Raw genomic sequence first — 27,757 nt, forward strand, 5'->3', positions numbered from 1 at the left:
GGCTAAGTAATTAACAAAACTACATCATCCACAAATCTATTTCATATAATAATCTCTTAAACATTTCAAACATAATATTTTTCATACATAAGGCCCCTTTAGTATACACAGGGTGCAGCAACATGACTTCCTTTTTTAAAGGGGGTTGGCTGTATAAAAAGGAAGCTATATTGCCGCACCCTGTACATGCATTTATAAATTCACAATATCAAATATCTGTTTAATTACAGGCACATCTTATAGTAGCAATTTAACAGTTAATATGGTTGCCTGTCTGAAAGGGAGTGGTAAATTATTGTCATGAGCATTTATGGTTGAACAAATTTATTAATATTCTACTCCTAGCAATACTTGATAGTCTAAACAACCCTGCTAGAAGGATTGATTTCAAAATCAACATTCTATATTTAGTTTATATTAGCATTTACTTTGTAACGCTAAATCCATAAAGCTCTTTGATAGAGCTATGTATTTATAAAAATTAAATTTAAGTGTATGTCCCATTCACTGAAGGTTTAAAGTGGCACATCACCTTGCTTACGATCTAATTTAATTTCATTTGATCGACCATAAAAATAAATGATCATCTTGGACTTGGAAGAAGTCCCAGAATTATTTCACCTTGCTTTCAGAATTTTCCACATTTCACACGCCCTTCATCCAATGTTTTTGGCAAGTTCGTTTCCACTTAAAATGTATTTTTAGCTCATATTTAAGGCTCTTGGGCTAGTTTTCCTAGTTGTGCTGCAATGAATATAGTTAGAGTTACAGACACACACAAAAATGGTTCTCTGATGATGACGTTTGCCACCAACGGCATACCTTCATCTTTTTACATTTCACATAAGACTAATATGAAATTTTTCACTCATTACCTTATCACCTTAACAAGATCTAATGATCTCTCTATCTGAATGAAATGCTAATGATTTTTCAACAATAATATTAGCAATGAGTATTTACTAATTCTGGTAATGTGTTAAGGCTTCATCCTGACTTCACTACTCAGTTATTAAGAGGTTTAGAAAACGTTCATTTATAAATCAACAACCAAATTAAACGATGAACAACCTAAGATTTGTTTAAAAGAAATCCATTACAAGCCACTTCTCCTGAAAGTAGGACATGAACGTCAATACATTTTATCTCAAATATAAATTTCTGCTGAATTTTTTTGAAGATTCTCGGCCAAATTTGCGTCAAAACATGGGAATATATTTCTCTTGGCTTATAAGATACACATGTATGCCCGTATATCAAATAATCCTGCGTAGTGAAAACTAAGTGAATCATTGGGTATACAATCAATCCTGGACTAATATGATCGTTGTCTAATTGTTTAATATATACATAACGGAAACAGAATGCATACATAAACGGAAAAAGATGGCTACATAATAGTCGGAACAATACCCAATAATTATACTTTTTCAAACTTTGTCTTTGCCATAACTAATAAAAATGCGAATGTGCTTAAATCTACTCAAGAAATAAATATCAAAAGAAGTGCCATGAAAACAAGCGAACTACGCGCGAAGGGGCGAAAACATCTTATGACACACATAAACAAGGTAGACAACGTTGACAGTTTTTTCGTGGTCTAACTACATCCTATTGGAAGTTCGACGGAAAGTTTTTCCCTGAAATAAAATTTCACATATACTTTTAATTATAGCTAGACTCAAATGTATGGTGGAGATTATGCTCCACAGCTTTAGGGAGGATATATATTTTGAATTTCTGAAACAGAAAATATTAATAGTTTGGCTAACATGGATCACATGGTCACGAATTGGGACACTGTTTACATGTCACGTTCATGAAAGGAGGACCAGCGGCGTACTGAATGTTTTCGTTTTTTAAAGATGTAAATATTTCTGTAGAGGCAAAACATTTGTCCCTATTGTGTCTAGTAAACAGCTTGAAATGATTTCCTGTGAAAGACCGAGTTTCTCCAGGTATTTGAGAAACGTTGCCAAGCTGGGGATATCATGTGGAACGGACATAGATTCAGTATCCTTAGAAAAACGTAAAAAATGGAAAGAAGAGAGAGCGAAAACGTAAGAATTATATTCGTAGTTAATAAAAAGAACAACGATATATGGTGTTTAAGCATGTCATTTGAATGTCTAATTGGGAGCTCTTAATTTAGCAAAGTCCTGTGGCGAGAAGTAAGAGATCATTTACTAAAGCAGTCGCCACCTAATTCAGCTCTCAAAACCAAGTTGGAAAGGCTAAGGGCATTCTGTAAAGAATTGGCAGGTAAATGAATAGTGTTGGGAACATAAATAGTTCCTTACAGCGAAATTGGCGACTGTCATGTTGTATTTCATTGAATATTTTACCCATTGATTTAACAGGAGAAGAGGACCCAGAAATCATTGACGATGCTGCATTGTTAATGTTGAAGCTATTCTTTGAGGATAAATTAGTTTCCAATTCCAAACTGTCAGCTCTGAAACAAGTGTTTGGCTCTATTAATTTGCAGACCGGTAATAGAATATCTAATGTGAGTAGTACGAATTATATTCTTTGTTCCATTTGGTTATTTGTTATGCTTTGAATTAATTTCTCGATCAGGTTATTGGAACAGATTTTTTAATACTGGATTGGAATTACCGATATTGCGGACCATTATTCGTGGGGTCAACATAATTCCAATAATTTTTTGGCTCAATTTATGTTGACTGATGTTGTTTATTTCCATTTTATGTATTATTTCCCAAATAATTGCCAAGATCAATTGCCATTATCTGTACTGTTCAGTGATTTTAAGCAGTTTATTGTCTTCATTTTTGCTTTTCTAATTTTTCTTTTATTTTTGTGCGAATTTTGAAGCACCATTGGGAATGTTATTTTTGGAAATTTATTTGGGTGAAATAGTTACAGTTAAGTGATTTGATTCTTGTATAGGCATTTGAATATCTCGACTTAAGGAATTGAACTACTTGCTCGTCCCACTAGGACAGGGACAGGTTCTATGAGATATTACGATCTACTACTAAGATTTCTCATGCCCTGCAGTTTCTTGCAGAAATTCATTATTAAATTACTAAGAAACCATGGGACATAGTTGTCCAGTGGGTGGAGCTGAGCCACTAGTCATAGGTCCCAGGTTTGATTCTAGGGAAACCTCTGGGCACCCTCAGCTTCATCCAAGTTGTGTGTTTTTTTGGGTACCATATTTTCCTGGAAGGCTGCAAGTATTACTGGAAATGAACTCGGAATTGAAATACTCCATTGGGTTTATTACTTGGTTAGTTTTACCCTCCCCCATCCAGCCAACCTACTGGTTGATGACTTTGGTTTACCAAGGAACAACAAGAACTAGTAACTTTATTCCTAAGGTTACAGAGCCCTACACAATTGTGGTATACAGTTTTTAGAATTTTGATTAACAGCTTTAGTCTTAAGTTCTTCCAAGAAATTTCAGATATATATGGAATTAGATAGATTATATATTAAATTGATTAAGTCGACCGTTTATTCTTCTCATCCTATATTTGCGAGCCTATTAAATGACTTATAATTAATGAGACGTCATATACTTTACCATATTATTATTAAATATTAATTCAAATTGCTCTCCTTCATTTCAGATGGTTTTTGAAATTTTGTCAGTATTGCCTGACCACTCCATTGAATATGTACGCAATGTCTTTGAAACAAACAAGCATGAACTTAAATTTAATGGTGCCATTAATAGTCAGAATAGTTTCGTTGGTGGCACTGAAAGTGTTCCTGAAGTTCTTTTGATAGCTTGTTCTGTTGCTAAGACACGCCGCCCAGTAGTTCCTAGCAATGTGGTCCTGACAGATATGACTTTGAACCGTAATGAAACACCTTCTGCTGATTTTAGCATGCGCTATGAGGATGTTGTAAAGAAAATTTCAGAAGTCAATGATGTCAAGAAAAGTGTTGAGTCTGCATGGATCCGGAAAACTGGGGTGAGTTATTTTTTTCATTTAATCTGGGATCAAATTACTTAGTAGAAATAATGATATAATATCTAATAGGAGTAATCTTGTGGACTTGTCTAGTTATCATCTTAATACATGTACAATTCCTTCTTGATTGTCTTAGGCAAATAATTCCCTGAGCGTTAAGTTTAGCTTTCTAATGTCCATGAATTAATAGAGTTTTCACAACAAAAAGCTTTTATTTTAGGAAATCTGGCAAACAATTTTTTTGTTTGTACAGAATTCCCACGTGCAGATAGAGTTTCTTGGAGCTAATGTTTTCCTACTTTCTCTGAGTAATTCCAACCTTCAGCCCCAATGCATATGATTTACTGACAGAGCAGTAAGTCCTTAAAGCATGTAGTTTTATAATATTTCTATGAATCTACCAATTCTTAGTATTTAATACCATGTCTAGGTAAGTATGTTCCACTTCTGAAGTGAAGCTTTCCAACAATATGGGAAATAAGAAATTGTTTGCCTTGAATATTGTCAGTAAGTTGCAATTCAAAATTTGAACATACTTGCACATGCACACTTGGCATTATAACATTCAGGCATGATAGATTCATGGAAATTCAGTTTCAAAATAGTATATCATGGTATACATTACCACATTGCTAGTAGTAATGCAAGTATTGAACAGACCCTTGAGAACGATTCCATTTACTGTCGACTTCATTCATGTTGAAAGTATTTTTTGTCCTGCATTAATATCTTCTTCAGTTCTCCATACTTTCTGCCAGCCTTATGCCTTTCAAAAACTTAGGATATTGGGTTGTGTTTTGTCAAGAAGAGCAAAATATTTATTTGTTAGTTGTGTCCATTCAAAACCTACCTTAACTTGTAGATTACCTAATAATAATAGATTGCATACATAAAATATTAATTGAGCCGAGTTTTGTATTCCTAATTAATTTTTTTAAACTTTTTGCAGCTGTCAAGTATTTCAGGTTTAACATTAGAACTAATAAAAATGGGAATTTATTATTTCCTCTTATTTTTTCTCAGTTTGGAAGAGCCTGGTTAACTCAGGAGGTTAAAGCACATTTTGGGAATAGAAATCCTGCTGGCTTGCCGGTCGAAGAATTCAGTGATACATTAATCACTTTAATTACATCTGAAAAGAGTAATGATGAACTTCAGGGAGAGGTATGATCAATATTGCATATAGTTCTGGTGACAAAATAGTAATTATTCTCTAATTGTAGTATTAATTAATCATTTTTTTATTTTATTGCATCATTTGCAGTGAAATCTTGATAAAAGAAATAGGGTTTCTATGATTTCCCTGTTATAATTAACCAAAAATATGGTCCTAACCTGGGATCTTGATCAAAAATCTGGGTATGAATTTTCAAGTAAACAAACCTTGCTGTGATAAGTCATTATGTATCAATCATTAAAAATCAGTTTTTTGTCCATGAGTAATTGCTATTTGAAGGGATTGCTAGATGAAGGGATTGTTGCATTGGAGTACCTGGCTATATGCTGGTATGTATTCCTATGCTGTGACTGTTGTGTCACTATCCTAAAATGTACACTGTATCTGTATATTCCAGATCTTTGGGCAAGTAAAGTATTACTAACCATTTGTATAAATTTTGCTGTATGGCCATCCCTATATATTGCTATTATCAAAGCATATAATTACAGAACAATCAAAATACATTTTGGCCTTCAATTTGTTTTAATCAATGGAAATTTTCACTTTCAGCTTGTTGGCCTTCTGGGATTTGACCAGCTTAAACTAGCAGAAGTATTAATGGAAAATCGAAATGATATAGTTTTTACTTTAGCACTTGAGGCTCAGGAAGACAAGTTGAAGACTGCAATACAAAAAATGGGTAAGCCAGTTGTGTGTTTGTGAAATGTTTATTAATACATTGAACATAGTTGAAAATTTTTCATAATGGCTACTTTCAATCCTCCGTTTTTAATGTAGTAATACATGTATGTGCCAAAAAGATTTTTTAATTGGTATTTTCATGTTTACATATATTTATATATGTATGCATAAAATAACGATGGCCATCAACGGGAAGGCTAGGACCATGCTTTTATGACCATTCAGTATGCACTTGCCCCATAAATTTATAGTGTAATCTTATTGACAAAAAACATTTTTTAATTTAAGATTATATTTTTATGTTACATAATACTTTTCTCTATCTGGAAAAAATTGATTGAAGACCTCCATATTTTTGTGTCACTTAAAATGAAGAAGTTGCAAAACATGTCAATCTATAAGTTAAATTTAAGTATTAATAATTTGCAAAGTATGAAAGTCTTTATAATATGTTTACAAGGACAAGTTTGATGAACTGAAAAAAGATTAATTTTTACATTTGTGATCATTTGTTCTGAAATCCAATCAAGCATTTAGTCAAGCAGAGAGCATGGAAATCTTAATAGCACCTAAAAGTTTTTATTCAAGGGGTAAATTAGCCAACATGATTTATCCCCCAAAATGATATTTCCTCCCAGAACCTATTGTACTTGGCAAAGGCTTCAAGCTTCAAAGTTTCATCTGTTTTCCCCTTCAGTAGAAAAACACTAAAAATGACACTTCTGATTTCAGAGCTGGTTACCTGTATTCTCCTTTTATTTTCCATTTGAGGATTTAAAAATTGTCTTTTCTGAAGTTTTCTCCTTTGTGATCTAACTTCCTTTTTTATTTTTGGGAAATAACGTTTGATTGATTGTCTTTCTGGTTTGTATATCAGGTTCTTGGGTATTTTGTCTTCTGCTCTAAAAGCTGATGGGTAAGGATGGCATTGTTGAAGTAACTGTCCATAAACAATGAATGACCATTATCTGAATTGTCATGTATTAGTTTTTAGTCAATACTTTGACATGGTCCTGACCATATGCATGACTATTGGAAGCCCCCATTATACAAAAAAAAGCCTTGATACTTAACTGGAAGGCTCCATAAACATGTAAAGGTGGATACCATGCTAAAGCCCCTTTCTTTTCTTGTACATTTTCAATATTGGTCATCCCTTCCCAAATATTATTAATTTATCCATTCTCAGGTTTTGATTCAGCATCATTCTGCCCATGGATTTTCAACTAATGGTCTTATTAAGACAGTCTGGTTTGATTCAGTTAGTTATATTTTTATTTGATAAATGTAATAACTGCAAAATACCAACAAATATAGCTACACTCTTGCATTTCCAAGGGCAAGGAAATTTGAGAAGGATGTCAGTAATACAAAGATATTTTCATTCATTGTTACCTATTAGCGATCTTTACATTTAAAGATGCATTACACCTCATTATGTTACTCGTATTCTTATTTGTATCTGTGATCATCAAGTTCTTCATATTGTTCATACGCAAAAAATCAGGAACATGGCTTGTTCATATCCTGAGGGGTGAATGGTCACACTACCAAATGAATGGAACATGGCTGAAACTCAGTCCTTGATGTAGCCATTTCTAATAACAGAGAGGTGTTTTTGGCAGATTAGTTGAGGTGTATGTACAGCTGCTGGTGAAAACAATAAACCTGATAGAAAAGTGAGATCAAGTATTATTATGAGTAAAATGAAAGTTTGATAAATAGAATGTCATGATAAAATTTACTCTTAAAATTTTTAAACGCATGCAAAGAGGAAAAAAGTCAAAAATGAAAATTTTACACATCAAAGTAAGATTCCAAGTCCATTATGACAGGAAAAGCAATGAAATGACTTATCTAATGGCTGAGATACAACAAATTCTAAGTTTCTAAGTTAAACACTTCCTCTTAAAACAAGGAAATGAGGTTGCACATCAGTTGACATCCTACATTCAATGAAAGCTGCTTAAAGACATCAGTTGATGACCATTGCGTTGTGACTGTCCTTAATTTTTATGAAACCATTTTTGTCGTTTTTACCCCACTTCCCGTTAGAAATAAACTTTAAGATATGTAATCTTTCTCCTTCTCCCCCCCTCTCTATGCAATTATCAGCGCCATCATTAATATCAAATGAACTCCTTTTCCTATATAATGAAAAATATTTGGCTTAAAAGCAGTGCTTTTCAGTATAATCACTGATCAGTTCAATTATTACCAGCTTGCACTGAAAAAGTGCACTACCTTGAATGGCAACTTGTTTTTTTATTTGACTAGGGCATATTAGCATACAAGTTCTGTCCCAGAAGTAGTAGAACTGGGTCAATTTAAAAAAAAATTATTGCCAGAATGATACATTCCCTCAAACGTGTTTGAAGTAGCACCCTTTTAAGTCTACACGCAGCTGCCAGCGGTCTTTACGTGGTACCCCCTCTGGAAGGCAGTGTCCAAAATGCTGCTAAACTCCGTTGTCATCGCTTGTTGTAACGCTTCCACCAAGCCGTGTGACGTCCTTTCTGCACGGATATGAGGTGGGGGAAGAGGAAGAAGTCTGGTCATTGACTAAAAAATTTGGATCCTCACTCGCATGGTTGAGAAGCTCTTGGCAGATTGGCTTGCGAGTTTCCCTTTGTTTATCCGAGAGCACTTGTGGCACCAACTTTGCACACACCTTTGTCATGCCCATGTTTTCAGTCACAAGTCAATTTACATCACTTTGAGGGAAGACAAGTTCATCAGAAACTATGCAAATACTTAATCTGCAATCCCTGTCCAACAAAGCCTTCACAATTGCAAGATTTTCATTACTTTTTGAGATCAATGGGCATCCTGAACATTCGGTGTCTTCAAACTCTTCTCTACCCTCCTGAAACAACTTATGCCACTCAAAACCACCCAAATTACCCATGGCATTTTCACCATAAGCTGCTTTGAGCAAGTCAAGAGTCCCTTTCCTGGTTTTGCCCAGTTTCATGCTAAATCTGATGGTGTAGCTCTGTTCCAATAACCAGTTCATGACAGAGTGTAACGAGGTCATGTTATAGAGGTTTTGCAAATGAATGATCCACACTCCACAAGGGCTGGGAGCCAACTGCCACCTGTCTAGCCATCTATTCAGGAAAAAATAAGTCGTACTACTTTGGGATGGACCTTGCATATACTGTGAAAAGAAGCAGGCATTTTGAAAACTGAAATGATTAAATTATTCAGAAATGACAGTTTCCTTAGTGTATAGTTCATTTTAGTTTCATTAATGCACAGTCTTCTTTGGTGATCAAGAATAATTGAAGTTCATTCCCCACAAGTAATGACTTAAATAATGCAAAAATAAACTTCACTTGATATTTATCCATAACATCCCCACCTTCCTCCATGGAAACAATGAAATGGCACTCTCCCAAACCAACCCCCTCCCCCAAAATAATTTTGTAATTTGAGAGCAGCCTCATTGAACATTATAAATTAGAAAGGACAACTATATAAATATCATCTGTCAAATATTAAGCCCTGAATAGTAAATTTGACCATTATTTTTAAGAACATGGATAATGTAGTGGGCATTTTAGAAAAGGTTATAGCAGCTCTTAATTATTATTAAAATGATAAATATGTTTTCTATGATTCATCTATTTCCAGGATTGTAAACAAGAAGAGTGTTAGATATGTCCAGTATAAGATATTGTGCTGGCACACTTATAATTCTAATATTTTTAAGTATTCACTTATTGACGTGAAATATTTTTCTGAGCTTGTGCAGCTTATAAAGTGAATATAATTTTAGAAGCATTAAATTCATTAAAATTTGAAGTTATGCCTGATGGGCAACTTGTACGTCAAGTTGTGCAGATACCTTTGCAAGATGAAATTTACTTTTTTGCAATTTATGAGATTATTGGTTTTTTCAAACAAACTTATGAAATTCACTTCAAATTTATTATTTTCCCTGTGAAATTATTGGTTTACTGTATCTTGTAACATGTTTCTTATATTAAATATATTTCATGAACAATGAAGTTCAACCTAAACGACCAACATTTGGCTGCCAGGTGTTGGTGCAATCTGAAGAAGAGCGTACTCTAAAGAAGCAGGTGAGGAAAGAAGAAAAGAAGATTCTGAAAGTGGCTAAAGATATAAAGGAAAATGAGGAGACAGAAATAGATTTCAACCCAATTGAGCTCAGGAAGAAGAGGTAACTAAATTTTATTGTACATTTATTTTTATGTAGTTATAGTGAATATGATGTGACTTAGGTCAGGTGTACCTCTGTGTTATAGGATCTATTGTAAATTTTTCCTGATAATTGTTAAGCATGGGCAAGTTGGGCAACAAGAGTTTAAGTAAGGTGTAAGAGGAATGTTTAATGCACTTGTCCACCAACCATGGAATAAAAATCATTGAAATATTTTTAAGTCCTTATCATATATTAACTTGCTTTTATGAAAGAAGTATAGTAAGTGCTTTGGGTGTCACTGGAAACAAATCTATATTAAGTGATAATTTCGTTTTGAACTTTTCTTTATTAACATTATACTTATCCACATTATAATTTTATGCATAAGTATATTTTAGGCATTTTCAAATAGAACAATGGTAAGGACAGAGGTAATTGCCATCAAGGGCGTTAAAAAGAAGCACCATCTAAGGGCTGATTTTTTTCACTTTTTGAACATATGTTTTACCATAACCGTAAATAGTTTCAAATTTTAAATTACTGTCTGATAACTTTTTATGGCATTTAATATGGCTGATTCAGCTATATTTGACTCAAATTTTCTCATAGATGGAATAGATGATTTCATATGTTAAATTTGTTGGGCTTAAGTACTGTAGTTATACTATGTGTTGCAAAAATCAATCTTAAGTTGGTGTGGACAAGTAGTTAAAAAGAAAGTATAATTTTTGTTTAAAATATCCAATTTGGTTGATTTCATTCAATTGGCTATCGTTTTGAATTTTTTTAGAAAGACTTTATTTTTTTATATCAAAAGATACTCTAATTATATAAGTTTAATGTGACCATGATTATATGTGTAGTGTGATTAAAACTTTTAGTAGCCATATCATGGAACCCTGAAAATATCAAAATCACTGTGTGCACAATGTTGATAATGGCACCTATGAGTCCAGGTCGGCAAGAAGTTATATAAAAATTAATTTTGGTATGCTTGAATTAGGTGCTTTTTTTTGTTAACGTTCAGAAAAACAAAAAAGTGTTGACTTGAGCCGATTGGCGGTTCCACAAGAATGGTACCCTCATTTTCATATTGTTTTACTATTGATCACAGTGAGTGCTTCTCTCCTTAGCTAAATGCAAACAATTACTTACAAAGCTTGGAACTTGGCAAGGTCACTTTGCATAGTATTTTAATGGACGTATAAAATTAAATTAATTTTAGGCAAAGTAATTTTTTAAATTTATTTATTTTAAATCCAGATGCATATTTCCAAGTCCTTTACTTTTATCAGATGCAATACAAAATAGCATGGTTTTTACTGTACATAGATATGACTACTTACTAAATTATGGCAGTTGATTGAATGAATATTTTTACATTTGCTAAAATTATACTTTATTAGCATTTTTCCTGTTCATCAAGAATCATGTGAAACACCATGCATTTTTATTTGGATGAAGTAATGTAAACTATTTTATGCTTGATTTTCTCTTTTTTGGCATTGTAACCACATGAACAAATAACATGATTGAGTGTTTTTCAGTAAGAGCAATATTCAATTCATATTTTTCAGGAGAGCAGCTTTATTGGCAGCTAATAAGCCTATTTTCCGGGAAAAAAATTATAATTCTGTTCGAAGGGTTCCTGCTGATGTATATCCTCATGTTTATGACTCAATGTCTAAAGCCAAACTTTCATCAGGTGAGTCATATGCAGTGAGTTCCACTTGTTGTAATCTAAGGGTGTGCGATCTAAATGATGAAAAGAATCATCTTATGATTTGAGGTATTTACCCTTCTATTTATCCTCTGCCAAATTTTTAAATATTTGGAAAAAATACAGTACCTTCATAATTACTATAAGTAGTTTGTTATCTCCGGCATAACTTTATGAAATTTACAAACATATTTGAATGAAAGAAGTAACTTAGTTATTCCACACGAACATGGTAATTCACCAATTTACATCTTTCATTTAATATACTATAAGTAGGTGATGTGCCTTATTAGCAGTTATACAAGGGTGGTATGAAAAGTCCTTGCGCAAATGATAACGATTTCATTTTTGAAGATGACTTTTAAACTTAGTCTCCTTTTAGTCTAATATTTCACCTAATTCCACTCTAGTTTATTAATCCCTTCCAAATCTGCTATGATCTCATTTGAAAAATACTTCCGGCCTCCCATTTCATCCAAATGGAGAGCAGGTAATCTTCTGAGTATGTCAAATCTGGAGAGTTGGGGGTTAGGGAATAGGTCAGAATAGTATTTCTATCAATTTTGCAGCTATAAAGGTAGATGAGTGAGCTGGTCCATTGTTGAGATAGGAAAGGCCTATTTTGTGGGCCAGGCCAGGATGTTTTTCTTGCAGCTTGGTTTTCAAATGATCTAAGAACAGTGCATCATATGTTCCTGTAATAGAATGGATTAAGTTCATACTAAGATTTAGTTGAAATAATTTTATAGCTATATGCTTAACTTTTCATTAGAATGTTGGTATTTTCAGTCACATATGATAATTAAGCTTAACAAGAGCATTTGCAGAGAGAATAAAATAATGAACTATTATTTTTATTTTTTTTACTATGAATTAAAACTTTTTAATCATTTATGATGCTGTGTGTAAATTATTTCCTGAATTTTATCACAAATCATGTTTACATGATTGAACTAAACTAACCCTAAATGATTGATATATTTTTATTTGGAAAAGTTACAACTGACATATGTACATTTATTTTATTGGTTCTGTACAAACAAAATATGATTGGTTTAAAGCAGTCATTCTTGAAAAAAAGTGATGTTGTATAACAATTATTTCAGGTTATATTGCTGGTGCAAAATTGGTGCTGCCTGAAAATATGGAACGAAGTGATAACAAGGTTTATGAAGAGGTCACTATTCCAGTGTCTGATGCAGCACCTGTAGATGTTGGCAACAAAAGGGTTGCAATATCAACTTTGGATGAGGTGTGTCAATATCATGCACATTTTTTGCAGCACATTGATTGGCCTAATCTCATTGATTGAATTAATTACATTGATAGATTGATTTTATTTCTGATTTAATTGTAGTCTTTTAGTATTTGTTCATTAAATTAAACTTAAATATTCATTTTACTTTGTATGCTTATTAGCTGTTCAATTCTTATCTTTCAGATTGGTCAGATGGCTTTCCAGGGTATCAAGAGTCTGAACAGAATACAGTCTGTTGTCTTTGATGCAGCATATCACACTAATGAAAATTTACTCATATGTGCACCCACGGGTGCTGGAAAAACAAATGTTGCTCTTTTGACAGTGTTATATGCAATTAGGCAGTTCATTGAAGATGGAGTCATCAGGAAGGACCAGTTCAAGGTTAGACTAAGGAGAGCGTAATATGCCATGATTGATTTTTTAGGCTGCAATTAGAATGAGAAGTCAAGAATTGTCATGTATTGGCTCAGTGTATTTGTACTATTTTTAAATAGTCAAGTAATTGTGTTCAGGATCCAAATGCATCACTAATTCTAATAAAAATAATTTGGTATTGAATGAATTCAGCATTATTTGTAAACAATTTAATTTATTTGTACCGGGCTTACCAGGGGAACATTTTTGGCAAAAATTTATGCCCTACCATAGAAGCTCAATACATCAAGAAATCATGATTCCTACAATATTTCTCATTGTTATGGATTGTAATTTACTAATCATATTAGCTAATTACAATGACTTTTCAAGATATTATGACCATCATTCTGGGAATTTTATATAATAGGTGCAAGGATATCAATCAGGAAACTGATAATTATTTATCATACATTTTGATGAGTCTCTAAAATATTCGTAAACATTCATTGCCTAATTGTAACAATATATATTAAAAGTTTTGAAAGATAATCTTGTTGACAAAAATAGTTTGATATCAAGAACTTGTTATTTGTCATTGGTTAGAGTTTACAGGTTAACTCTCAGGATGAGGTGATGATGTATTCTAGTATTTGGAAGGTATAGAAAACTTTAATTTTTGCCTCTTTAACTTTAATTCCACTATTTAATACTCTTTTACTTATTGGACAATCCATTTTTTAAGGTTGTTTATGTTGCACCAATGAAAGCTTTGGCGGCAGAGATGACCAGGAGTTTTGGAAGTAGACTAGGAGCCTTGGGGTTAACTGTAAAAGAGCTTACAGGAGACATGCAGTTAACTAAAAATGAAATAATGCAAACACAAATGCTTGTTACCACTCCTGAAAAATGGGATGTTGTCACAAGGAAAGCCACAGGTTTGTAATTTCAAATCGAATAGTCTTCAACAGTTCAAATAGTTTTTCAATCATAGATAGGAATAAGAAAGAGTTTTTTGGGGGATATGAGGTGCTGAAGTAAGACGGTATAAATGGAATAGTTGGTTGACTATTTTAAAATCCATTGAAACTTTGTTTTTAATGGGGTCAGGTGTGTGAGCAAGAAAAAAAATTAATTTTTATAAACAAGTGGGTGAATAGAACAGCATTTATAAATAAATTTCAGTTTAATTGGAAATTTTTCCATGACTCAAAAATCATTGGTGGCTAGAGGCTCTTCTTCAGCACTAGTTTGGAGGTATCTAGGGAGGGAGAAAGAAAAGCTGCTGAGAAAAAAGTATGAGATAAAGAGGAGTAAAATGGAATATAGTGTACATGGTCCTTTATGAAAGTAATGCGCATGATTTAATGCATTTACATCACAAAAATCAAGATACCACCATTCTTATGCTGTGCTCTACAAAGGAAGATACAGGATTGAAGCCCTGTCTCGAGAGAGTTTTTATCATTGGAGTGTAACCAGTATTCAAAGATATCCATATTGACTATCCATGGCAGCTCAGTAAAACTGGTCGGGAAATGTGGTTGGGGTTTGATCTCCCAACGCAGCCAATCACCAGTTTACTCTAAGTGGTCTGAGTGGGAAGAGGTGCCTCTGTGTGAAGTGTGTTTTTTGACTTTGTATCATGGTGTGATAGAGCATTCCCTTGAATAGCAAAATGCCATCAAGTTTTTCGTGCAGCTTGGAAAGAATGCAACCAAAACATTCCAGATGCTTCAACAGGCCTTCAAGGATGACTGCATTTCAAGGTCGCAGTCCACTGTCTGGGAGGTTCCACAAGGCGTTCACGGAGGGCCTGGAGGATGAACCCTGTTCTTGAGGCCCAATATTGGCCATAATCGACAAAAACGTGAATCTTATGCATGAAGTTTTGTGCTTCGGCCATCAATTGAGCATCCAGCAAATTGCTGACACCCGACACATGTCCACATTTGAGATAGTGACCTAGGATCTGGAAAGGCACGAGGTCTGCGCAAATCTTGTGCCAAAAGTGTTGACGGAATACCAGAAAGAACACCAAGTTCCACGCTGTCAAAAATTGTTGGATTTCATTCAAAATGAGCCAGACTTTCTTAACTCTGTCGTAACCGGAGACGAATCCTGGATGTTTGAGTTCAACACAAAATTGATAAGGCAGAGCAGCAAGTGGCACACAAAATCATCTCCCTACCCCATGAAAGTGCAAAAGAGCAAGTCTCGCATCAAAACGATGCTCATTGTCTTCTTTGACATCCAAGGAATCGTCCATTTTGAGTTTGTACCGCCAGGAGAAACTGTCAACTTAGGCTTTTACCTGTAGGTGCTCCAAGAGATTGAAATGCCAGGTAGCATGCGTGAGGGCTGCCATCAAAGACACAGTCGAGCTCCACCATGACAATGCCCCCAGCCGTACGGTCTTCATTATTACCAATTTCCTGGGCCCGAGCACTCCGGTGGTCCCCCAGCCCCCTTGCAGTCCCAACTTGGCTCCGTGCGACTTTTTTTTGTTTCCCCGATTGACGAGAGAGCTGAAGTGAAAGAATTGGGAGACTGTGGAGAACTTCCAAAAGCATGTAACCATGTTTCTGAGAGACGTTTCCATCAAGGAGTTTCAGAGTCCTTTCCAGGCATGGCAGACACATCTCCGCTAGGGGTATTGATGCAGGGGCAGAGTATTTTGAAGAATTTTCAGCATTTGTATAAGTACAATCAATAAATCTATTTTTCCCTGAGAATACGCATTACTTTTATAGTGAACCCTGTATGTAAAATGTCTGCTGGTGCCTTCTGTGTATATGGCATATGTGTATTACCAAATTATGAAGATTTATTTAGCTATTCTTTTATGATATAAGATGTGTTTAGATGCCTAGATAAATAAAGAAAATGACAATGAACCAGTCATAATACCAAAGAACAAACAGAAACAATTTTACTAGGATTCTTTTTATTTTTAGTCTCCTAATAATGCACCTTGCACCTAAGTATTATATGATTTGAGTACAGCTATACTTTTGCTCCTGGAATATGAAGTCAAATCCTAGGGATAAGAGTGTAAATGACATTTCAGTTATCTCATTCAAGTAATAATATAAATGCATAAAGCAGCAGATATCATTATCAATTTGGAAAGAGGAAGAACATCAGATGAGGAACAACTTAAGACAAGGTTGCAGTCCTTGAGCCAAGCTTTCTTTTTCAACATTGAAGTTATTGTAACTTTGGCATTGCTCAAACCTGTTCTCTTCCCAAGCCTAAGTGATACGGAGCCTTTTTCAATTTTATTCCCACAAATGGCTGTATTTGCTGACACATGAAATTTCACCAGATTCTAATGCTTTAAAAACATGATTTGACCATCACATGGCAGCATTATAGCTCAGTGGTTATAGTTTGGAGCTACAGATCACAACAGACCTGGGTTCAAATCCTGGGTGATGCCTTTGGCCACCATCTAAAATTCACATTTTTGTGGTTTGTCTAGTTACTTCATGGGTAAGCAAATGTTCTCACAGAGAAATGAGCTGGTCCACTATGTATTACTCCAAGGTATGATTTCAAATTCCTGAAGGTTTAGTTAATGATGGTCCTCGCCCATCAAAATCAATCTTTGGATGATGACAATGAAATTCACCCTGTATATTTCACTGGTATACTCAATTTAATTAAATTTAAAACTTCAGGACGAGTCTTCTTTCAACCTATGAGTAAAACAGATGCATCAATTTTCTTTAATTATCGGTTAATCATTGACTTAGAAAAAAATCACTTTATGTTGTGATTACTACTGGCACCTTTTACTTTCCCGAACAGTACACTATTTGCCCAAAAAGCAAGAAATTTGTCAACTTTCTCTTTGAGATATATAACATATTGCTGAGGTTTACACCAGAATCTCAAATAGGATTGATTGAGAATTGAAGAGATTAATGAGGCTTGAATTACTGTGTGTCGCTGCTTAATCAAGTCATTTCTCTTAATTACCATCTTTAAATATTCTTTAAGGAAGGGACTATCATTTTTTAAGAGTTCTTAATTTAGCTGTTTATTTTAATTTAGATTATGTGATTTGGCTGAAACAAAAAACTTATGATATTTAGTTTTATATTTATATTTGTTTTGGGAATTGGATCATTGATAGTGATCTTAAGAAAATCATTTTATCATTTTAGGTGATGTGGCACTTACCAGTTTGGTTAAGTTATTAATAATTGATGAAGTCCATCTTCTTCATGGTGACAGAGGACCAGTAGTTGAAGCTTTGGTTGCCAGAACTCTGAGACTAGTGAGTATTTTGTTTGACTTGATACTTCTGTGAGGTTTGTACAGCACTGCCAAATGACTGTAAAATATGTTTTCTTAATAGTAACCCTTAAAAATATGGAACTAGCCAACTCATGCAATTGTAATAACATGGTACATAGTGTTTGTAAACTGTCTTTAGGTATTTATTTCTGAATGTATATTCATTAAGTATGAAAAAATATTAGTTTATCATTAGATCACATTAAAATTAGGAGCTTGCACGTAATGGTTAACATTTACCGCAATGAAGGCAGACAGGTCCCTTAATCCTGATCACAATATAGGTCCCTCATAAGTGGATATTTTCCTTAGAAAGCAAACAAATTATATAGCCAGGCAAAAACAAATTACCTTATTTTCCCATTGATAACGTCACATATTACATGACGTGCCTTGTCATTTTTTCGATCATCTGAACATTTTTGTATGGATAATGCGTGCATTATCTATGGGAAAATACGGTATTAGCGAAGGTTAAATAGTTACAAAGGATTGCTGATACAGATTCATATTTTGTTATTTCATATAAATCAAAATAATTGCAGTGTAGATAGTTATGATTCATTTGTTGCATAGTAAAACTGTATTTATTTGTCACATCAATGGAGAATATGGAATTCTTAGGGCTAATGAGTGTGAGGGGAACGATAATTGGAAAGTATGGATTGTACAAAAATGTTGAAATTTAAAACATGATCAAATTAAAAAACCTTAAAGGTATTTCAAACTTGTAATTTTAAAAGAAGTATATAGAAGTGTCAAAGCATTTAATTATCTTAGCGATTGTATTTTAATTATAATGTTGATGTGCTGGGAAAAGAGAATAGCACAGATAATCCATGCATGGATAATCAAGTGTACTTTACTTCAATTTGCTACACAGTGCTCAAATTACAAACCCAAATTTAAGTATTTTCAGATGTTAATCTAAAGAAAATAATAAAAATTGATGAAATGTGATGCCATAATAGTCATCTTACATGCAATGGTTTTGAAAACAAGCAGTTAGTAATTGAGAATGGAAATTCACATAATTTATTGCATAGTGCATCAAGTTGCCCAAAATCACCTATATTCCAACTTGAGCAAAGAATAGCTACTAAATCAGCACTCTTTAGGCAATGAAATGGCCTATGAAAAAGAAGTTAGAAGAGTAAGTGGCTGCATGAATTTTCTATATTGATGATACCATCAAATAATGCATTCTTCAAACCTATTCAAATTTCAATTGCACATGAGGTACATAAAGGGCACACCTGGCACATAAAGTACACTAGACCAGATGGAAGTTCAATATATAATTAGGTTTTGTAATAACTAAGACAGTATTGAAACAAAACACGTATGTTACAAAACCTTGCTATTTGTTTTTTTAGAAACACTGAGCACACATTGCATTAGCTCAGTTTTTATATAAGCATTCTGTGCAACAGCAAGCCTAGTCAAGGATCACATATGAAAGACAGGAAAATTAGCCATGAACTATTTTGCTTTTGATTGTTTATTTTCCATTCCATAGGTTGAGTCTTCTCAAAGCATGATACGAATTGTTGGTTTATCAGCCACTCTACCAAATTACTTGGATGTTGCTCGATTCTTGAGAGTGAACCCATACATGGGTCTGTTTTATTTTGATGCAAGATTTCGACCTGTGCCTCTTGGAACAACATTTATTGGGGTGAAGTCAATCAAGCCTCTTCAGCAAATGCAAGATATGGACTCTGTTTGCTATGATAAAGTCATTGAGATGGTTCAGAAAGGTCATCAGGTATGATATTATATAAAGAATAAGTTTTACATATTAATAAGGTTTACAATCCATATTCTCACAGAATGCTGAAGCATCACCAAGTAGGTGATCTGTAGGTTGTTTTTATGGAATAATTTGCATTTTTCATTGTTCACTGCCAAAGAATCCAATTTTTTTCATGATTTATCAATGAAATTGCATCATGGTTTAAGGTATATTAATGCCTTATTTGTGGGTTGCAGTAGTCCAGGGGGTAGAGCATTGGACTACTGACTGAAGGGGCCCGAGTTTGATTCCCGGACAAGCCTCTGGGCACCTTCAGCTCCACCCAAGCTATGTGATTTTTCGGGTACCAGATCTTCCTGGGAAACCATAACTGGCTCAGGGAAAGGAACTGGCTACCCTACCCTGATGTGTGAATTTCACATGCCATCAGGCTTAATACTGGGTGAACTCTACCATCACCTACCAAACCAGCCTTCGGGTTGATTACTGTGTTCATGGTTTTTTTAATGCCTTATTTATAAAAATATCCTCAAGGTCATAGAATCACAAAAGTATTTATAATGATATTACTCTTTGAATTGTTTGGAGAAGTGATGCAATAGTTCTCAAACTGTTTTGTGGGTTAACAAATTATCAGAGTATATACTATTTTTAAGGTTAAGAATTGATAATAGTTCAGAATTTTTTGGATAAATTTAGTTCCTCAACATTTCTCAGTTTTACATAAACTGTATGTTCATATGAATCAGATAATTTTGCATCATAAATTTTTTTCAGCACCAAGTGCTAATGTTGACAAATACCCAATATCCATACTTCTTACTTATTGTTAAGAGTTGCATCATATAAATAGTGTGGCTACACACTTTGAAAAACCCTAAAACGGATGTTATTATCACCTGGAAAAATGCAGAAATGCTTTTTTTTAATTAGAAAATTTAATATCCAGATTATGAAAATTGCAATTTGCACATCAGTAAGTTATTATGAGCCCTCGCACATGTTATTATTGAGTACCCTTACTGGATTGGTGCCTCAGATTGTGTTATCCACTCTTGAATAGATTCCTTTAACAGTTTATTGACTGAAATGTCAAAATGCTGTAATGGAGCAGTTAATCCACCAGAAATCCAGCAAGTTGTGTCTTCCATTAAGTGGCAAGACTTTTCACTGACTGTTTTTTAAGCATTGAGCCGGTTGCACACCTACAGAGACAATTTAATTGGGAGACCACATGGATGCATTGGCCACACCTTCCATAACCACAATTTCATACACTCTCCACACATCCCTTGGCATGAACATTAATATAAATTCAATGTGAAATTGTGCACTAAGCCAGCATTTATCATTGGAAGGTTGGCCAGGGAGGTGTTTTAAATCATCAGCACAACAAGCAAGAAAAGCAGTATAGTGTTTGCCTTCTTGTTACAGAAGTCTATATCATTACTAATTTGGCTCCTTAGCACAAGGGCACCTTATTTGTGTTCCATGTTTGTTCTGTATCAGAACACATCCTTTTTGTGATGTTTATGACATGCCATATTTCCCAGCCCATAAGATGTTCTGTTTTTATTCCAAGATGTCCCCTAAAATCATCCTGCGTCTTATGGGCTGAGGGTAAACTGGTATAACTTCATCCTAAAATTTGCAAACCGATTCACATTGATATTAATTTTTTTGAGCCAGTAGTAAGCAATAAAGCTATAATACTTCCTTGACAGTTCTCAAAATTTGTAATGAGGACAACCATTTTGTATGCTTGATGAAATATAAAATACTTTATAGTATTTTTCCCGGTGAATCAGTTTGCAAATTTTAGGATGAAGTCATATACATGTAACCATATGACACGGGTTGGTATTAGAGCACATTTGAAGTTCAAAAATGCATCTTATGGGTCTGGAAATACTGTATATAAATTTGATAATAATGTTGACAGCAGCACCCTGACCAGGTGGAATTCCATCAAATATTCAAAAAGATGTTACAACCAAGTTAAATTTCTCATGGTTTTTGGTCTTGACTAAATACTGTGAAATTTTACTGAATATAATTTGTAATATTTTTCCACATATTAAGTAATCATTAGTAATGAGTATGGGCAACCTTAATTGATTATGTTAACTGCATATGAGTAATGTATGACCCACCTGAAGTAAAAAATTTTGAATCAGTAGGATTATCTATCTATCTTTGGTTATTCTGCCAATTGGCAGGTTCACTTTTGGTTGATCTCCATGTCTGTCTGTCCTGAGCTAGTATCTTGGTATCTTCATACCTTCCTCCAATGTCATACAAGTATGCATCTCTCTCCCTCGTCTTCTTTTGCCTTCTGTCATTCCCCCTAACAGTCTCCAGCAAGCACTCATTCCTTACACGATGTCGTAGCCAATTCATCTTTCTATTCTTTATTTTCTCTTCTAATTGTCTTATCATTTCTAATTCTTCATAGAGCCTCCTCATTTTTCACTCGATCCTCCCATCTAATTCCTTCTAACTTCCTCCGGATTCACATTTTGATGGCCTGTATTCTTGTTATTTCTTTTTTTCTACAAAGTCTATTTCTCTGCTCCATACAGCATCTCACTCGAGGTGTAAAATTTTGTCAATCTCTTTTTCAGTTCCTTTTTCAGTCATGTTCCATGTAGTAGTTTCTTCTTTATGTTAAATTCCTCTTTTTCAATAGCTAATCTTGATTTGATTTCCTTGAATCAGGGCATTTCTTCAGTGATGACAGTTCCCAAACACCTAAAGCTCTCTACCCTTTCAATTGCTAAACCTTCCAATGTGATACCGATCCTTTACCTTTGCCTCCCATTTTAATACTCTTAGTCTTTTTCTGGCAATTAGTATTCCCTACTTTTGATGTTAAGGTCTTCTAATCTCTTATGAATTTTTGTTTATTATCTGCCGCTATAGCCATATCATCATCAAATCTGTTTTGTCTGATATTTACTCCTATGCATTCATCAAATCATTCTGTTATAATTTCTTCCAAATAAAGTTGATGACAGGCATCATTCTTGTCTAACACCCCTTGATATTCCCATCTAATCTGTAAACTGACCTCTTGTTCTTATTTTTGACTTTCTGATTGTGGTACAGGTCTTTTATCAATCTTCTTTCCCTCCAATTAATTCCATGCTTTTTGGGATTGGGATGGTGCGATGGCTAATGTACTGGCTTCTCACCCAGGGCACCGGGGTTTGAATCTTGAAGGAAGCAGATTTTTTTCTGTGGTACCCCAATCCCTACTTGAGGTGCTTTGTGGAGAGCACTTTGAGTGAGTATGGTGTCTGTCAGATGGGATATTGAACTACAGATTCCTTGGAACCTTACATTAAGAGTAGATTAATGCCAACGCCGGGTTTCTCTCCACCCTTCCTCCATTCCCATCCATCCTTAATGGTGCAAATGACCTCAGCTGTTGGTTGCCTCCCCTAAAACGTACCACTGCTACTACTTTCCGAGAATCACCATTATTTTATCCCTTCTAACTCAAAAAAGCCTTCTCTAAGTCAAGGTATGTCAAATATACTTTTTTGCTCTTATCCCTGTTTCTTTTGCCATTTACTCTCAACAGACCAATTGAATCCCTTGTCCCTACCACTCATCTCATTCCACATAAAATAAGTAAGGAAATCAGAATGCCAGTAATTATATTACATAATATTATTATAATTGGTGTCTGGTGAAAAAACTGCAATTGAGACAGTTGCAATCAAAATCTTAAAATGAAATGTTTTCTCCAAGGGCTCAATTAATTTGAATATGGAATTCATTGTTAACCCTGTTTAAAATTTTCATTTTCAGTGTGATACTTTTCATTGTGCTGACTGTAAGAAGTTATTTTTAGTAGTTAACTTTTTGTTCTCTTTTGTATAGGTGATGGTATTTGTTCATGCCCGAAATGCTACTGCTCGGACAGCCATGGTTCTAAGGGAAACTGCTCAGCAGAAAGGACAGCTTGGAACTTTTGAATGTCAAGGAGATTCTAATGCTGCTTCCAATTCATCTACAGGTTTTGGTTTGGCTCTAAAAACAATAAGCAAATCTCGAAACAAACAACTGGTGGAATTGTTTTCATCCGGCTTTGCAATCCACCATGCTGGAATGTTACGTGCTGACAGGTTTGGAAAGCAATTAATATAGCATTATGTCTTTACTTTAGGGTATAAACCTATATTTATACTCATTGAAATTAACAAAGTAAGGAAATTCTGATGCGTAAAATCTCTACATTTTAAACGTCCCTTAATGAAAGTCAAACCATTTCGGACTAACACCCCCATAATTGAATGAAGAACACAATGTTTTTTCCGCTGTTCTTGTTAAGAACGGTGGAAGGATACATTGTGTTCTTAATTTAATGAACATAATCTTCCACAAATTTGAGACAGAACCATGGAATACATACCCCCCCTCCCCTAGCCTACTAATAGGTTGCTGCTTCAGTGCACAGCTTAATCCCTCTCCCTTACTCCCTCAATCTCCCCCCCTCTTGGAGTCAGGCTGTATAAGTTGGAAAATTTTTCATGTATGTCAACTGATGATGATGTGCAGCATTGAAACTATGGTCGTATTAAGTATTGAATCTTTATGTGGAAGTGCAAAGTTTCTTTTTTTTTACCCTCATCTCTGAATTGTGTTGGAAAAAGGAGCTTCAGGAGGAAGGCTTTGGCCCAGAAAGTAGTAGTCTTATTATTAAAATAGTATATGCCATAGGTATGTGCATTTTCTATACTCACAGTCTGGTTACATTATTTTCATCAACCAAGATGACTATCTTCCTGTTGTGCTAAAAACAGGAACATATGCTAATAGCATTATTTATTATTATTGGTATTCTTCCATTTAAGGTAGGTTTTGAATGGACACAGACTATACAATGGTACCCTCCCCTCCATATGGACTACAACCTTGATATGGTGGATGGGCTTGTGCGTTCTGATGACCCCCAGAGCTGTGCTAGTGAGAGCAATGACAGTTGCTCCTGGTAGGCTCAGCCATGCCAGATAGTTCAAAGAGTAGGAGCCAGACAAAAGGTAGTCTGTGCAGTGTCTGTTCCTTAGTAAGGTGGCTGGAAAGGCATCTGGCCCCAGAGGAGCAGTTATTTTGGTTATGATTTCACATGAAAAACACTATTGAGGGAGGGAATGGAAAACCACCTCTATTAGTTTTCCCATGAAACAATGGTGAACAAAGATAAGAGCAAAACCTATGGCAAATCGGAATTAAGCCCACTGGGTTGTATACTGTGCTCAGAAACATGGTTGAGGAAGAGGTTGGCAAAGAGTGATGCTTGTTGGATTTTATGCAGGAAGAAAAGATGTATGAGCAATTGAAGAAGGCTTTATTGTAGTGTCAGATGTCAGATCATGTTTTGTAAGTAGAGGCAAGGAACTATGCTAATATGTAGCATGCAATTAAATTTTTATGCTTTGCCCTTGATGATATTGAGTGTGGATGTAATGTATTGGCTTGAATATAAGGTGGGTATTTATCTACTTACAAGGTGGGCAAAAATTTCAACCTATCCTATTTTCAAACTATGAAAGCCAAGCTTGGAACACAGCCTGTGCAGCTTCATTTCAAGTCCACTACTTATTCAATGTGTATGTGCATTCAAACTTAAATACAACATGATTATAATAATTGAAAACATATTTTTGCCATCCAAATGTTGCATGACACATTGAGGTCTATTCGGTAACTCTCTTTGACCTGTAATGAACCACTGCTGGTAATATCACTTCCCTTATCACCACCCAATCAATTCTGCTGGCCCAATTGTTGACATACTTGCATCCTAGAAATGCCATGATCAGGAATTGTCTTAGTCACTACATTAAGACCTAGTTGTGTATTGCAATGGCCACAGAGGTTAATTGAAGATTCTCAGATTGATGTCATAATCCTGGAAGTGGGGCCAGGTTGTGATTCAACTAGATTCTTGTGGAAGATTTTTCTCAGTATTTTCTATATTCTTGATAAGAATAGATAATGGAGAGAGTTTTCCCTGTAGAAATGGCGTCATCCTCTCTTTGCTGTATTTGTATTACTATTTACATTGTTCCTTATTATATGTTCATAATATCTTAAAATCATTTTTAATGTGTTTAAGCTGTGCTATAAGGAGGAACTCGCCCTCCGTAAGACTCTTGTAGCATTACACGGGCTTGATGCTGATGATTTGTCTGGGCAAAGACAAAATTCAATGTAGTGTATTGCTCCAACATAAATGTGTAGGACTTACAGTCAAATCAAAACAACTTTAGAGGATGTTCCCCGATTGTTTGGAAATGAAATTGTTTTTCAGGATAAGGTGCATCATGTACTATAATCTTTGTTTGACAAATTACAATATACACCCACTACAAGAACATCTGGGTATTCTCAGGTGAAATTGGAAAAATGTTTATCACAACATGTGATCTACACCTTATATTCAACATTCTCCCTTCCATATCCTTACCCTCCTACTTTCTTCATGCAATATTCCTAGTTGGGAAATGTGTTCCTGCAAATTTTTCAATTGCAAAAATCGGGTCTTTATGTTTTATGTTCAAAGACATACTACGTTTCATAATTTTATCATTGACAGCCTACAAAATGTGTGAATCAAGATCATGTTTGAAGGGAAGTTATTAATTGTTGCATATTGTCTTTTTCATCCTCTGTATGTCCTATGCTTTATTTCAAATGGCTCAAATGATGTTTTTTTAAATAAAAATATGGTCTGCTATCAAGGGAAATAATATATAATTCAGCATAGAGTCTTGAGAAAATGGATCTAGGGATAGAGGAATTCAGCTTTTCTCAGGACCTCCTTTTCATGAACTGGTGGGATACCCAGTTGACGCACTTATCAAGATTTTTGAAACCTGTGGTCTCCTAGTTAGACTTGGTCAAAATTTTTGAATGCCTACTACAAACTTTAACCAGGAGGTATTTGCCTGTTTCGTAGATTTCAAAAAAGCGTTTGATAGAGTGAATTGGGAAAAACTAATGAGTATATTGCGGAAAATAGGAATAGATTAGAGGGAAAGGAGGCTAATCCGCAACCTGTACATGTCTCAGACTGCTCAAATGTGAGTGGGGAACGGGGAGTCCGGATGGGCAGTGTTAGGAAGTGGTGTAAGGCAGGGTTGACCATTATCACCGTTGCTGTTCAACCTGTATGCAGAGGAAATGATTAAAGAGGCATGGGAAGAACTGGAGGTAGGAATGAAAGTGGGCGGGGAATTCATAAAATCAGTTAGGTTCCCTGATGACCTAGCTTCAGTTTGTCAGTCAGCCAAGGGGTTGCAAGCATTGCTGAGTGAATTGGAAATTCAGTGCGACAGGTATGGGATGAGAATCAAATAAAACAAAGGTTATGTGATTTTCTAGAAATAAAAAGGCTAAGCTTAACATTAAAATAGGAGGGCAAAAACTAGAGCAGGTAGAATAATTTACGTATCTCAGAAGTGTTTTGGACCAACACGGTCAATGTAGTAGGGACATAAGGAGAAGGATTGCGCTAGGCAAGGAGGCTTTTACAAGGAGTAGGGAGTTGATGAGAGGGATGTTGAGTAAGGATATTAAGAGGAGACTCGTATAAACTTTGACATGGAGCGTAGCTATGTACGGCGCGGAAACGTGGTCATTGAAGCGGGAGGATAGACGTAGACTGGAGGCTTTTGAAATGTGGGATTGGAGAAGAATGGAGAAGGTGAAATGGACAGAGAAGAAAACAAATGAGGAAGTACTTGGTATGGTGGGCGAGGAGAGGGGTTTGTTGGGAGAGATCCTTTGGAGGCAGGAGGGGTGGATGAAGGGGGTATTGGCTGGCGGTGGGATGTTGAAGACTGTAATTGAGGGGAGAATGTTGGGCAAACGAGGAAAGGGCAGGAAGAGGATATGGATGTTGGACTGGATGAAGGGAGGAAGAAGGTACTCGGAGATGAAGAGGGACCTGATATAGAGTAGGTTGCTGGATTTTGTGTTTTGTTAGGAGTCACAAAATGTTTTATTTAGTAGCTTTGTCCATCCAAAAACTTACCTTAACCGGTAGATTACCTAATAATAATAACAACAAACTTTGATAAAATTTTATGATGAAAAAAAGCTGTGCGACTTTTTTAATAAAAAGTATTCATAATAGATTTAAAATAACTTCTTTGTTTCTTAATGTTTGCAGATCATTAGTGGAAAAATACTTCCAAGAAGGATTCATTAAGGTTCTTGTTTGTACATCTACCTTGGCTTGGGGTGTGAATTTACCAGCCCATGCTGTTATCATAAAGGTAGGTTTAAAAGTAAATGTTTGTCATTGCATGTAGATGCATATCGTTTCATCATGCTGTAATTTTATGATAGCAATTTCAGTGTACTTGA

General features: G+C 34.9%; 1 protein-coding gene across 1 annotated transcript in view; it reads left to right on the forward strand.

Annotated features, from left to right (window-relative positions):
- The first annotated feature begins 1,816 nt into the window (after positions 1 to 1,816).
- The window catches only part of obe (activating signal cointegrator 1 complex subunit obelus), a 59,091-nt gene continuing 33,150 nt past the window's right edge, over positions 1,817 to 27,757 (forward strand). The window contains exons 1-15 of the mRNA XM_071589277.1: positions 1,817 to 2,060; positions 2,153 to 2,262; positions 2,361 to 2,509; positions 3,600 to 3,947; positions 4,971 to 5,111; positions 5,677 to 5,806; positions 9,823 to 9,997; positions 11,557 to 11,684; positions 12,806 to 12,951; positions 13,141 to 13,341; positions 14,060 to 14,252; positions 17,487 to 17,599; positions 19,139 to 19,387; positions 23,264 to 23,508; positions 27,561 to 27,666. Of these exons, the coding sequence (XP_071445378.1) occupies positions 1,927 to 2,060; positions 2,153 to 2,262; positions 2,361 to 2,509; positions 3,600 to 3,947; positions 4,971 to 5,111; positions 5,677 to 5,806; positions 9,823 to 9,997; positions 11,557 to 11,684; positions 12,806 to 12,951; positions 13,141 to 13,341; positions 14,060 to 14,252; positions 17,487 to 17,599; positions 19,139 to 19,387; positions 23,264 to 23,508; positions 27,561 to 27,666 (2,568 nt within the window). The 5' untranslated portion in view covers positions 1,817 to 1,926. The remainder of the gene's footprint in view (positions 2,061 to 2,152; positions 2,263 to 2,360; positions 2,510 to 3,599; positions 3,948 to 4,970; positions 5,112 to 5,676; positions 5,807 to 9,822; positions 9,998 to 11,556; positions 11,685 to 12,805; positions 12,952 to 13,140; positions 13,342 to 14,059; positions 14,253 to 17,486; positions 17,600 to 19,138; positions 19,388 to 23,263; positions 23,509 to 27,560; positions 27,667 to 27,757) is intronic.

The sequence above is a fragment of the Hetaerina americana genome, unplaced genomic scaffold (assembly GCF_022747635.1).
Source record: "Hetaerina americana unplaced genomic scaffold, ioHetAmer1.1.p SCAF_36, whole genome shotgun sequence".
Classification (NCBI taxonomy): Eukaryota; Metazoa; Arthropoda; class Insecta; order Odonata; family Calopterygidae; genus Hetaerina; species Hetaerina americana.